Source organism: Cryptomeria japonica, chromosome 9 (genome assembly GCF_030272615.1).
Source record: "Cryptomeria japonica chromosome 9, Sugi_1.0, whole genome shotgun sequence".
Classification (NCBI taxonomy): domain Eukaryota; kingdom Viridiplantae; phylum Streptophyta; class Pinopsida; order Cupressales; family Cupressaceae; genus Cryptomeria; species Cryptomeria japonica.
This window is the reverse complement of record NC_081413.1, coordinates 289,412,994-289,427,186: the sequence shown is the minus strand read 5'-3', so window position 1 is coordinate 289,427,186 and position 14,193 is coordinate 289,412,994. Positions and strand designations below refer to the sequence as shown.

General features: G+C 36.0%; 1 protein-coding gene across 2 annotated transcripts; it reads left to right on the top strand.

The window, feature by feature from the left end:
- The first annotated feature begins 876 nt into the window (after positions 1-876).
- On the top strand, positions 877-8,204 carry LOC131042146 (very-long-chain aldehyde decarbonylase CER3). 2 transcript variants are annotated; one of them, XM_057975471.2, is made up of 11 exons: positions 877-1,214; positions 1,993-2,213; positions 2,479-2,711; positions 3,072-3,291; positions 5,492-5,613; positions 5,695-5,951; positions 6,144-6,251; positions 6,599-6,805; positions 6,920-7,030; positions 7,295-7,468; positions 7,622-8,204. In XM_057975471.2, exons 1-11 carry the CDS (start codon positions 1,044-1,046, stop codon positions 7,775-7,777), a joined length of 1,980 nt encoding a protein of 659 aa, XP_057831454.2. In that variant the 5' UTR covers positions 877-1,043; the 3' UTR covers positions 7,778-8,204. The 2 variants fall into 2 exon arrangements, with proteins under 2 accessions (XP_057831454.2, XP_059067211.1); XM_059211228.1 differs by lacking the exon at positions 877-1,214 and adding an exon at positions 1,520-1,742.
- Positions 8,205-14,193: the final 5,989 nt, after the last annotated feature.

Genomic DNA, 14,193 nt, shown 5'->3' with positions numbered 1-14,193 from the left:
ATGTGTACTTCTTGACCCTTGTACACATAATAGATCTCACAGTGTGTCATTACCATCTAGAAGCCAAAACAATAGCTATAAGCAGTTAAGTTGTATATGGGGACAACAACAAAAGATCATCAAAATCTGAAGTATCATTTAAAATTTGTAAGTATGCAAAGTTATCTATAATGATTACTGGTATGCTTCTTCTATATATAATCCAAATTATGTATCCTGCAAGCAATAAATAAAAGCATATGTAAATCTAACTTGTTTTGATTAAAAAAAATAACAAACGAACCACAACCCACCTTGTTTCCATTAATTTTTTTAAAGGAAATGATAACAAGTCCTCACAAGATTTCCCATGGTCCCCGAGATCTTGATCTTAAGTTACGGATGGAGAGAGATTCCCCGTTTCTTTCATACATTTAATGAGCACTTTTGGTTTGGACAGCTTCCAAAATTCAATGCTTGATTAGTGGTTCGTTGAAGGCTAGACACTTGGAAGAGAGGAATTAGGAGATGAAAAGCATTAACGCTGGTCGACAAAGGAGTATGGAATCGATATGGATATGCAATGGAAATAGCAAGTCCATATGCTTTGGCCGATAATGCTGAAAGTATGAAAACTTAATGATAAAATTGGCATTCTAGGTGTAGCGACTCACATAAATGATTCGACTGATATAAATGCTAAAAATGAAATCGTGGCAGTACAAGGGGCGACCGAATCGGTGAAGGGGCGTGATATATGGCGTCACTCAACGCTATTGCCTTCTTCTATTATCACAACTACCTAACTAGAGCTTACATGTTTTATTTATGATTTGATTTTGTCCATCCAAATAGCATGACCATAAATGTACAACTACTCAGCGTTATGATCATCACAGTTATGCTTTAATCCTACCTAGCAAGAGTTTGGTTTGGTTTGCCTATGTGCTGGTGCTTGTGCGTCGGTGCTTCCTACAACCACAAACCATCCACCACAATGGGCAACCTCATCTCCCTTTCCTCTTCAAAGTCTTCTCTGTCTGGATTTATTAGCAGCCCATCACATGGCTGACATATTATCTCGTTTTTCAGCTCACTATAAATCCAACTTCATCCCCATCTTCTTAATCTACACAGCTCAGTCTGGACATTACTCACAGACTCAAGAACCAATCATGCACCCGGGATCTGCCCCTCTCAAGGACTGGCCTTGGGCCACCATGGGTAGTCTCAAGGCATGGATGAATAGATAGATCTTCTCTTTCTTTTTCTTTTTTAGTTTTGAGTTCACGTTTTTTAATATATAGGAAGTGTGGATAGACAGAGATAGAGATAGATTTGTACAGTCTATGCTATATTCAAACATGCTTCTGGATGTAAAAACTTTCACATAGCTGAATTCAGAAATGTATAAATTATCATTTTTTATTTTAAATTTAAAAGTTATTTTGAATTTGATTGTGTAAACAATTTTCTATTAACATTTTTATTAGTTTTTGTTGATATTTTTTATCATATTATGTGAAATCATATAATTGAATGTATATTGAAAAGAGAATGATCTGGAATATCAATATTCACCAATTGACAAAGATTCACCAATAAAATAATCCCCAATCTCTCTCCCTTGAATGAGTTCGTCTGAATGTGTAGATGGAGTCATTCAGTGTTGCTTCATTCCATGTGTCTGAAATGTTTTTGGGTTTCACCAATGGCCTGTTAGCTTGGGGGCCGGAGGCACGTGAATATGTGTAGGTTGGGAGGTGAGCTTCTCTATGATCATTGGAGGAGAACTTTTTTTGTGTGCTTGTACAGGTTTGGCAGTTTGTAAGAACTTTTCTATACTGGCAAGGACTTTGTGGTGTTGTTGTGAAACTTGATTTCACTATTGTTGAGAGAAACGCAATCAAATCTAAAACCTAATAAAAACAAACTCTGAAAATTTGATGTTTTTAATCTTTGGTTTTGTTCTGAGGCTTTTTTTTTTTTTTGCTATGTGTTGCACATATGCAGTATATTCTTTATGGCCCACTATTTGCAAAAGCTTTGTATACCAATTTCGGCGGAGGCAGCGAGGTTGATAACTGGTGCTTTCACATTTTACTAATCTCCGGCTTAAGATGTTTGGTTTGTCAACTGTGGCTCACGTACTCCAATATGCATTTTCTCACCAAGACCTACAAAATTAGAAAGCATGGCGTCGAGTTTAAGCAAGTCGACAGAGAGTGGGACTGGTATGCGTTCTTTCTATTTCCATGGACCGCTACATATATTGTTACTCACCGTTCTTTTCTTGTCTAAATTAGAATATGTTGTTTTCTGTAGATTTTAATGTGAATTTAGGACTGGGATTCTCTTCATTTATTTGAATTTTGTCGTTGATTTGCCGTGTCTCTTATTCAGAGGCTCTATTGACACCTCAGGGATAGTATTAAATCTTTTCCGAAGTTTGTGTAAAACACAAATCTCATAAGAATCATGTCTGTGATGGATTTTCAGGGACAATTTCGTTATATTCCAGGCATATATGTTCACGGCTGCACATCATTTCTTTCCCTTCTTTCGAGACATGCCTTTGTGGAACTCACAAGGATCGATGTACGTTATTCTACTTCACATTGGACCAGCAGAAGCTTTGTATTATATCGTCCATCGACTGTTTCACCAGAATTTTTTCTTCAACCGATATCATTCCCTTCATCACGCTTCTGTCACCGTGCAACCGTCAACTGGTCAGTATATCTAGGAATAAAGTGAAGAGTAGATTCACAACTTTACCTGGATGTGAACCTCATGATGAATTCTTAGGCGATTCTTTGGATATTATCAGATTTTTATAATTCATTAGTTTGTTTTTTAATTATTTTTAGATTTGATTACATTTCATGATTTATATCGGGATGCAATAGATTGAAGAAAGATGTATGATATGTAATTTGTACAAGATATCCGTTTAGAATTACTTTATTTATCTAAAAAATTATTATTATTAAATTATAATATTTAGACATGTAAATAGTTATCAAATTATTATTATTAAATTATTGAATTATTGGAGATATTGATTCAGTTGATTTCTGGTGTGTTTGCAGCTGGTTCAATCACCTTTCTTGAAAATTTGTTCCTGACATGCATTACAGCGATACCCATATTGGGATCCTCGGGATTGCGGGGCGGATCAATACTGATGCTATATCTTTACGTTCTGTGTTTCGACTTTCTGAGGTGCATGGGCCACAGCAATGTGGAAGTGATGCCAGCATTCATTTATCGTTGCTTCCCATTTCTTAAATTCTTCATCTACACTCCATGGTAAGCCTTTCCCTTCCCACCCTCTTTTAACATATCAGTTCTATATATTCGCCTTGGAGGGATGTTTTTTTTTTGGGTGGGGGGGGGGTTTGGATCATTTCAATTGCTTTAATGTGAACTCTTTCGATCAATTCGTGGGTTTTTTTTGTGGGGATAGATTTGTAATTTTATGGTAAGGGACAGATTTGGAATATATACGATAAGGGACCAACCACTGAATGGATAACAGTCAAATAAATTGATTGACAGACAGGGTTGACAGTCAAATTAAGGCACTGAGCTCCACAACCGCCATTAATGAACTTTGGAAGAAAATGGCCGTGTTATTCATAAAGAGCTTGCCATATTAGTGACTCAAGTTAATCTTTATACGCGGAAATTTTCTATTGAAAGGGACATTTCAGAATTAGAAAGTGACAGGCACAGTAAATGCTCCGCCGTCATCGAATTTGTCCATTGACAGTTGTGGCCAACAGTTAAATACATTCTTAACTCATTTCTACTCTCATTGTTATATCTGTCTCCCTCAGATAGCAAAGGTCAAAGGGGCCATTATACGGGCACTGTTAAATTCAATGCACCATGCCCTGGCCTTCTAGACCTAAGTAGTACAACTACAATCCAATTAAAACTAGAATCCTAGCGTGTTTTTGACGGGAAAAAATGGTATTTGTATGGCTGATGCAAACTTCCTTCGCCCTGATAAAAGATGAAACTTCGATAACCCCAAAAAAGAAACTTAATACGGTTGTTTTCCAAAAGTACTAGTAGGTATTTGATGGTTAGGAGTAGTGTTTTGTGACACACATTTATGGTTCTGATCATACGGTCATTCAATTTAGCCTAATATAGGCAATGCTTAGGTTAAAATTCCGTCGAGATGAGACAAGTGCTGTCCTTATTTATGCCAGGAAGTAATGAGGCTATTACAGCAACCTGTTAATGTCAGGTTTACCAGTTTGATTTTGATAGCGAGGACACCAGATCTTAGCCCGATCGATATCTAGCTTGAATGTACAGCGCACATGCCCCATGGAATAATTGAATGAATGAATGGAGGGAGGCAGGGATTTTAATGGCACTCTGGAGATCAAGGGGTTTAAGGGATTAAAAGTCACAAAATTAGTATATTTTCAAATTCTGTTTTGACTCTTTTTTTTAAATTATGAAGTTTGTGGTTTATTGTTTTGTGAGTCTTGTCTCTTCAAATAGTTCATTTAGACTGTCTATTTTCAAGTTGCTTTCAAACTGGATATGAATATGTTCATATACTGTACACTCCATGATGATCATTCAATGTCAACCCGACAACCACCCCTTTACTGCAAAAGATGCAAGTTCTTTCTTTTCAATCTTCTTTGGTAATTGTTCATTTACCCATTTCACATTTAAAATGATGAGAACTGGTCTTCAACTTCAGGATTAAAATTTTAACCTTTTCCTTAATTGCAACCTTTAAATAGACTTTTTCATCATACTTCCACATCTTTAATCTTTAACCTATTTGTTACGTTTGAAGTCGGCTACCATGGTCTACATCATGTGGAAATGAAGACGAACTTCTGCTTCGTTATGTCTTCAAGTGATTACAAAATCAACAAATTTTCAAATTCCTTTCGATGTTAACTCTTCTATTATGAACTTTGACCAAGAAACTCTCTATTTGTGAAGTCTTGTCTCTTTAAATAGCTTGATTAGTTGCTTTCAACCTGAATATGAATATCTGTATGTGCTGCACGCTCTATGATTAAGTGTCATTCAGTTTCAACCATCCCTTTCTGACAAAAGATGCAAATTCTTTTTTCTGATCTTCCTTGAGGACTGTCCATATACTTGTTTTAGATTTAAGATGATGAGAACCCTGTCCTCAACCCCACGATTAAATTTTTAAACTTTCCCTTAATTACAACCTTTCAATAGACTTTTTCCATCATCTACGATTAAATTTTTAAACTTTCTTTTTAAACTTTCCCTTAATTACAACCTTTCAATAGACTTTTTCCATCATCTTTTCATCTTTTTGTTAAATAACATCGTTCCATTATTTTATTTTTTTGTATTTAGATGGTTAAACATATACAATATATAGTAATTCGTTATTGTTTACAGTAACACTACATTATGGGGTTGACACACTATTTTGAGACGTCTTCAGCTCATTCATGTTAACCTATAACCTATTTGTTACATTTGATGACAGCTACCATGGTTTACATCACGTGGAAATGAAGACGAACTTCTGCCTCTTTGTGCCTCTGTATGATTACTTGGGAAATACAATGAACCCGAAATCCTGGCTTCTCCACAAATCTGTCCGTAACGGTATCTATATTATCCAGTCCCTTCACATATCATTTATTGTCTAATGGACAAATGTTCATAAAGATTTTTGTGAGTGTGCAGGGCAACTGGACAGGGTGCCGCAGTATGTGTTTCTGGCTCATGTGGTGGACATGTTGTCATCCCTTCACGTACCATTTGTGTTCCGTTCATTTGCATCGAAGCCCTTCACAACTCAGTGGTTTCTACTGCCAATCTGGCCCTTCACAGTTCCTGTCATGTTTGCAATGTGGGCCTGGGCAAAGCCATTTGTCCACACCTCTTATCTACTAAGAGATCTCCTTCATCACACTTGGGTTATCCCCAGGTTTGGTTTTCAGGTCAGTGACATCTATAACAATGAATCTAAATGGCGTTAGGTTGTATTATATAAATTCATAATGGAACACAAGAATTTTTTTATATTTTTATCTTCGTACCCAGTGACGTATATGAATTTTTATTCCAATTTTAGATTATTTTGAGTCTCATTAATGTTAAAAGTTATTCATTCAATTCATTATTTTTTATAGTATTTCTTGCCATTCGCTCAAGAAGGCATCAATAATCTCATTGAAGAGGCGATTTTGAGCGCAGATAGTTTAGGTGTGAAAGTCATAAGCCTTGCAGCACTAAATAAGGTAAGGTCTTGTCTTAATATTTTCTTGATAGTAAATATAGTGGTTGGTTGTGTTCAAAATTTTAATATTATTATTCACGTAAGTTTTTGGTTTGAATTGTGTATGCTTTTTGTTCAACGTTTCGGATCATACTTAGTGATCTATCATCATTAAGAATAGGATGTATGATCTAAAATGTTGAACAAAAAACATACGCAGTTTAAACCAGAAACTTAAATGCATTACTTAATGGAATGTGAAAAACTCATACCAATTATTGCTGCCTTTGTTAAGAATGAAATGGTTTTTAAAAAATTGTGTTGACTTAACTGAATGGTTTAGCTAATGCCAAATTTTGTTATGGATAGAATGAAGCTCTAAATGGGGGAGGCACTTTATTTGTTCAAAAGCATCCCAATTTAAGAGTACGAGTTGTTCATGGCAATACATTAACAGCAGCAGTAATTCTTAATGAGATACACCCCGATGTAAAAGAGGTGTTCTTGACTGGGGCAACCTCTAAACTGGGTCGAGCAGTTGCTCTTTATCTCTGCAAACAACAAGTTCGTGTGTTGGTATGTAACGAAATCTGTTAAACCAATTCTTTATAGTCTCCTCTTCAAAATGCCAATTTCAAATCGTTTTATTTTCATATAGTTGCTCAATGACTGATGGTTACGAAATTTCAGATGTTAACTGCCTCAACAGAACGGTTTCAGACAATTCAGAAGGAGGCTCCAGTTCAATATCAAAGATTTCTCGTCCAGGTTACAAAATATCAAGCAGCTCAAAACTGCAAGGTAAACTTGTCAGCCTGTAAAATATGGACAATTAAGATAAGCATAAACAGCATTTTCACAGTGAAACATGTTGCATAGATAATTTTCATAAAGATGGTGGAGGGAAATAGTATGGAATATGACCTCTCTTGTCGTTAAAGGAGAATGGGATTTTACCCTACATTAGGGTTTCTTCTTCTAGCAAAGTACTTCTTTGGCTGAGGTGGTCTAATTTTTGGTTTCAGACAAACATGTTTTAATCTTGTAAGTGGCTGATCTTAACAGACATGGATAGTGGGGAAATGGATATCTTTTAGGGAGCAGAATTGGGCTCCATGTGGAACACATTTTCATCAATTTGTTGTTCCCCCTATATTCCAATTGCGAAGAGATTGCACATATGGAAAGCTAGCAGCCATGGAATTGCCTGCAGATGTCGAAGGTTTAGCAACTTGTGAGGTATTTGTAACATCAGTCATGGAATACCCAATTGATTCGTACTCCAAAAACAATCTTATGAATGCTGCATGAAATCTAGAAATCTGAATACTGCATGAATCGTTGAAAATTAATACTAAGAATAATAACAAAATCTTATTTTCTGTATATTAGTATACCATGTCAAGGAGAATAGTTCATGCTTGTCATGCTGGAGGAGTTGTGCATTCGCTGGAGGGTTGGGATCATCATGAAGTTGGAGCAATTGATGTTGACAGAATTGGTATAGTGTGGAATGCAGCACTAAAGCATGGCTTCAAGCCTGTGTAGGAAATTCATCATCTTCTTAAACCTTCCAATATATAATATTCTCACCACAATCTCTAATCATATTTATTTGTTAACTAAATTGCAAAGCAATTTTAAGGAATATTAGGAGACCACGCTTGCAGGTATTTGGTTCTTATTCTAGTTACCATTTTTTATTGTAACATTGCCCACCCAAATGGAGGGAGAATTATGTGTATCAAGAATGACACCAAATTAACAATTACTCAATAAGTCAGTAAACATCATGTGATTCTTAATGGGGCATAAAAGTACCAAGCACCCCTTATCTGTAACTTCATGGGAGACTTGTATACTAGTATGTGATTCTTTAATTTCAATTGATGATTTAAAGATTACATCGTCTCTAAATGTAAGAACCTTTTTAAGGCTTCAGTCCTCCATCTATCATGTATTTCTATTTGTGCCATCATTTCTTCCATGAATTTTGAATGGATATAGTTTCTCTGAGATTGGAGAGTACAATGGTTAGTGATAACTTGTTTTTGTTTCCTAATGGGGTGCGAAAGTTGAAGGAACTCTTTAAAGAAATGAAATTATAATTGAATCCTTCATGTAAATGAAATCATTTGTTAAGCTTTGGTTGATTGGTTAGTACCTGCGACGAGCAAGAAAATTTAAAGAACAAGCCATCAGTTTTGCAAGAATAAGTAATACCAACCAATATCCTTGGAAGAGTGAGGAAAACCGATCAATATCATGAAAGAATTTGAGTAAACAACTTCGCCATGAGAAATCACTATAAAATGAGCATTCAAATATCTTTTTTGTGAATTGTTTTTTAGATTGAATGATAAATGAGATTTCTAGAGGAGTCCTCATAAATAGGGCTTTTAGGAAGAGGTTTCTTGAAAGATAAATTAATGATTATCTTCACTAGGGCATCAGAATATCTCATGAGGAATACAATTGTTTTTTTTTAATTAATAGGAAAGTTTATCTTGTTTGTTTGAGGAAAGCAATCCTCTAGGAGGAAAATGGAGGACTAGGTTATTTTAGGTTGCAACTCTTCTTTAGTTATCAAGGACATGAATGGTATATTTATGGGGTTTATCACTCTTGCAAAATTAGAAAAAGTTGTTTTTCAAATGAAAAAAGATAAGTCTTCTAGCCTTGATGGCCTCTCTACTAAGTCTTTTAAAGGATTTTGGAACATCTTGAAGGATGATCTTCCAGAAGTTGTATGTAAAACTTAAACATATAAGCAAATGTTTAAAGCAATTAATTTTACTTTCTTGGCTTTGATTCTAAAGCAATAAGTGTTAAGTCTTTTGATCTATTTTGCCAAACTCATTATTGATTGCATGAAATGGATTTTGGATTCTTTGGTATTGCCTAAGCATGGGGGCTTTGTGAAGGGGTATTAGCGTTATGCCTCAAGCTACACACCTAGAACATTAGCCAACCAAACAAATTTTTTTTGAAATAACAACACTAATGACAAAGGTATGACAATATGTACTACACAACAACATACATGCCAATGCCACATTGAACATGACACAAGGACACTAGCAATAATTACCACCTCACCATTGTTACAAGCAAGGTGGCACCAACAAAAGAATTTCCAATCATGGGATGAACATGATGAACCTACAAGAGGGGGAATATATTCCAAACAATGTTCGAGTACTAACCCACTATTGTGCTCTCTTGTTAATACAACACAAGGGTAGGATGAGGGAATCATGAACCTTGACTCCCCACCAAAAAATGCTTACGAACTCTTACAACACAAAAACAAATCTACTCAACCACAACCTTACACCACACCCAAACATAGGGAAAACCTTCACAAGTGGTTTCCTTACTAGGAGGTAAAAACCATTCACTAATTGGAACAACAATAAGTCATTTTCAAGCAATGACATTTTTCCTAATGCAAAATATGACATAACTCTTAAGTTATGACATTTTTCAACAAGTGACAACATGGGTCTGAAGTTCATCTGATTCTGTCTTCTCCTACATTGATTAGAGGTATCTGCATCTTTCGTTGCTACTCCACTAGTAGTTGAGGATAAGGACAAGACCCGTCCTGTATTTAAGAAACACACCTACAAATCCATGGAAGACGACCCGGTTGGAGCCTTTTCTTTCATTCCACATAGTGTATTGCACGTTGATGATGTTCGAGCCTACATTCATTGTGAAATTGAAGAAACCGACTCTGAGGACATCTTGGACTTGTATACTGACAGCATAATGGATAAGATCAACAATCCCAAGCTAGAATTTATGCAGCTGCAAAGAAAGGATTTCACACAATTTGTAAACTTTCCGACTTTCGATGAGAAGGAATGGGTAAGGTATGTGTTAAGTAGGATCCATGTTGAATTCATGTGTCTTGACCAACCATACAAGATCACTGCTGATGCGATTAGGGCAGTAACCTGTTTGAATCAAACCGATGAAAAGACAGGGTTGCGGAAGGTAACAAACCCTACCATGAACAAATTAACCGGTGAAGAGTTCGATGGGCAATCAATGAAGATCGACACAATAAAAGAGGATGATGTCAAATTTGCTGCAATGGTGATTGGCTACAAGGTATACCAATCTAATAGGCTGAATTCTGTATCCGACATTGCTATCCATGCAGCCTATGAAATGGTCAAAGAAGATGGTTATTATGACCTGTGCAGTGTTCTATTGGAGGAGTTGTTGATAAATTTGAAGAAAATAAAACAAGACAAAAAGCATGCCTTTAAATTTGGTTGAGATTTGATTATCTGTTTGGCGCTCTACTTCATGAATCAAATCCACGGAACTAGCAGAGTAAAATGGGCTTTGACAGACCGGTTGCGCAACAAATAAAGCAGGGACTTGACAGACTCAATAACCAAGACAATCAAAATGCTGCATTATGGGCTTTCTTTAGAACTTTTTAGGATAAAATGAAACAAAGAGTGAGAATCCCCAAAGAAATTGTTAAGAAATATGAGGGGAGAAGATGCTTTATGGTAAACAAGGATGAATGTCTGATGGAAGCAGTTCAACCCTGGATAGTATGGATAATGCCTATGGGGTATGAGGTCAATGAAGCTACCTTGGATGCCTATGCACAACACTTGCTAAATGCTACGGTAGACACCAAGGAGGAGAGGTTCAGAACATGCAAGGAGAAATCAATGGACTTGCACTCCAATTTCTCTGAACCAGCAAGGAAGAGGAAAGTAGCAAAGATTGTGGAAGACACTCTTGTCGAAGGAGGACGTCCCCAGGAAAAAGTCAAGGCTGCTAGAGCTACGAGGGATGCAGTTGAGAAAGCCAAGAAACAAAAGACTGCACCTGCTCCCATTAAAGTGAAGGTGACAGGACCTTCTCCTACTCCGGTGAAGACACCTCTTGGTGGAACAGAACCCTCTCGTGCATCCAAGGGGAAAGGTGTTCTGAGGAAGAAACAAAAGACTCAAAGAGAATATGTGGCAGTCTCTCCGGTGGAATCTGAGACAGAATCAGATACAGGCATTTTGAAGGCACCTAAGATAGGAGAATTTTCTAGAGTCATCTGGAAAACCCAATCCGGTGGTGAGAAGAAAGGGGAAAAGGAGAAGAAGACTAAATCAGACCCTACTAGGAGGCCTGCTAAAGAAAAGCAAGTTAAGACTCAGTCGGAGCCTGATAATCAAAAAGATAAATCTAAATCTGTTATCTCATTGACAACAAATCAATTAATAGATGAAATAATTGTAGATGGAAATTTGAAGAATGTTGAAGTTTGTTATGCAAATTTTGATGATGGTGAGAAGAGGAAAGTAGAGGAAGCAATTGTACTTTATTTACACAATTTTAGTAAAACATTGATTGAATTAGAAAAGTCCATTCCAAAGGAGTAGTATAGTCTAATTGATGCTAGAAGAATGTATGCAAGCAAAATTGATAGGGAAATGAAGGAAAGAGAGCGTGCAAATATATGTGTTAGGTCTCGAAGGCAACTGAGAGGGGGGGGTGGGGCTGGGGTGAATCAGTTGTCTATTAATTTCAAACCAAAACTAACTTATCCAAACTTAGTGCATAATACCGGTAAACCAAACTTTCATGCCGGTAGACAGTTTAGCAGATAATAACAGTACCGGTAAAGTTTAATGCATGAAACAAAAGGACAAATAACATACACAACACATAACACAATTTTTTGTATGTGGAAACCCTATAAGGGGAAAAACCACAGTGGGAAACCTTACCCACAATTAGATGATACTACTACAGATAGTATGTGTGTACAAATGGGGTTTGCACATGTAGAAAGGCCAATTGCATAGAGCTCACTAAATCACAAAATGGGAGTCACACTGACTACAATTGGATGGTTAAATCCAATGATAGTGTACTGCTCAAAATAGCATCTTCATATGTTGGATTCAGTACCGGTTAAGCTCTGATTTGCCTTCTCCAAAAGCCTCCTTGAATCTTGAATGATGTCTGCGTGTATAGCTTTGCTTATATTTGCATATACCTTATTACAATCCTTTTTCACACTCACCTCTACTACTCTTTAATCTCATAAATGAGATCTTACATATATACCAAAACCTAAGACCAAATGTGTAGGTCATCTTACAAAGATATTACAATTAAATCAATTACAAATGAATCAATATGTGATGCATGATGTTGGCTCAATGTATTTACAACAATAACAAATCATCTCCATAACGTGTCATGTTGAACTGGAATAGATAATGCTTGCCGGTTCATAACCTAGACCTATTTGTCAGTAACAACAAATATGCAAACTCGATTGTATCAATAATCAAATCACCAAAACCAAGTGTCCAAACAATGTCTTCGACATAACCAAGTAATCTCCAGATGATATTAGATCATCCTCAGTGTCGGTGAACAATATAACCTGTCGGTGCACCAGATACCGATGACTGTGCATAAGTCATTGAACATGGCAGTGAACATAAACAAAGATCTCCAAGTGTTCTCAAGTGTTGACAAGTGTTGACATCAATGACAAAACCAATGCAACACTTTCATAATACCAAAAATATCCCCCTTTGGCATTGATGGCAACACAAGATGGAAAAACCATCTAAGTGCCAAAGCAAAAATGGCAAAAACCAAAAATCAACAATCTCCCAGAGAGATCATCAAAATACAGATACAGAGAGTAACAATCTCTCCCCCAATGAATAATCTCTCCCCAAAAGATAATGTTTTTTTCCATAGATATCTCTCCCCCTTTGACATCAAATGCCAAAGCAGTACAAAACCAAATACAATCAGTTCATAGAACTTGTTACAAATACCAATGATATAACCACATTTATTCAATCTACTCCCCTTGAGAAGTAGCTCTCCTTCATCAAAGCCAGAAAAAAGATTTCTCTATTAATTCTGTCTGTCTGATGCCATGCTCCAACTGTCTAAGTTTCTATCGGTGAGGGTATAACTCCAAGTTGCTCTCTAAGATATTCAAAAGTTTCCTTAGGCAAAGGTTTAGTAAAGATATCTGCAATATGCTCTTTAGTATTCACATAAACCAATTTCACTTCTTTTGCTTCAACATTCTCTTTCAGAAAATTGAATTTGATATAAACATGTTTAGTTTTAGAGTGAAATACCAGATTCTTTGATATATCAATTGCTTCCATAATATCACAGTAAATTGTTATAGGTTACTTGCATTTTACCTTTATGTCCTTCAACATTTGCTTAATCCATAATACCTATGTACAATTAGTTGCTGCTACAACATATTCTGATTCTGTTGTTGATAGTGATGTACAACTTTGTTTCTTGCTCAACCATGAAATTAGTCTGCTGCCAAGAAAAAATGCTCCACCGGTGGTATTTTTTTTGTCATCTACATCTCCTACCCAATTTGCATTTGTGTATGCACATAAATCAAAATTTTCATCTTTAGGATACCATAAACCAAGATTTGTTGTGCCTTGTAGATACCGGAAAATCCTTTTCACTGTTGATTCATGATTTTCCTTAGGATTACTCCGAAATCTTGAAACAATACATACTGCATTCATAATATCAGGTCTTGTTTGTGTCAAATACAGTAAACCTCATATTATAGACTTGTATCTTATCGGATTAACAGGTGTTGATTCATCCTTCAAAGATAGTTTATCAGTTGTAGTCATAGGTGTACTTATCGGTTTAGAGTTTTCTGTGCCAAATTTATTAAGTAATTCCTTCAAGTACTTTGATTGATTTATGAATATACCTTTATCAATCTATGAGATCTGCAATCCTAAAAAGAATTTGATCTCTCCAATCATAGACATTTCAAATTCTTCCTACATCTTATTAGAAAGGTCTTTAAACAATCCATCTTCTCCTCCAAAAATTATATCATCAACAAAAACATCAATAACCAAGATGCCATCATTAGTTATTTTGTAATATAAGTTGTTGTCAGCATTACC

Coding starts and splice junctions, on each gene's coding strand:
- LOC131042146 (XM_057975471.2), top strand. CDS start 1,044: ATGGCTGACATATTATCTCGTTTTTCAGCTCACTATAAATCCAACTTC. Junction 1,215..1,992: donor CCACCATGGGTAGTCTCAAG/GCATGGATGAAT, acceptor GCACATATGCAG/TATATTCTTTATGGCCCACT. Junction 5,614..5,694: donor CCACAAATCTGTCCGTAACG/GTATCTATATTA, acceptor GTGAGTGTGCAG/GGCAACTGGACAGGGTGCCG.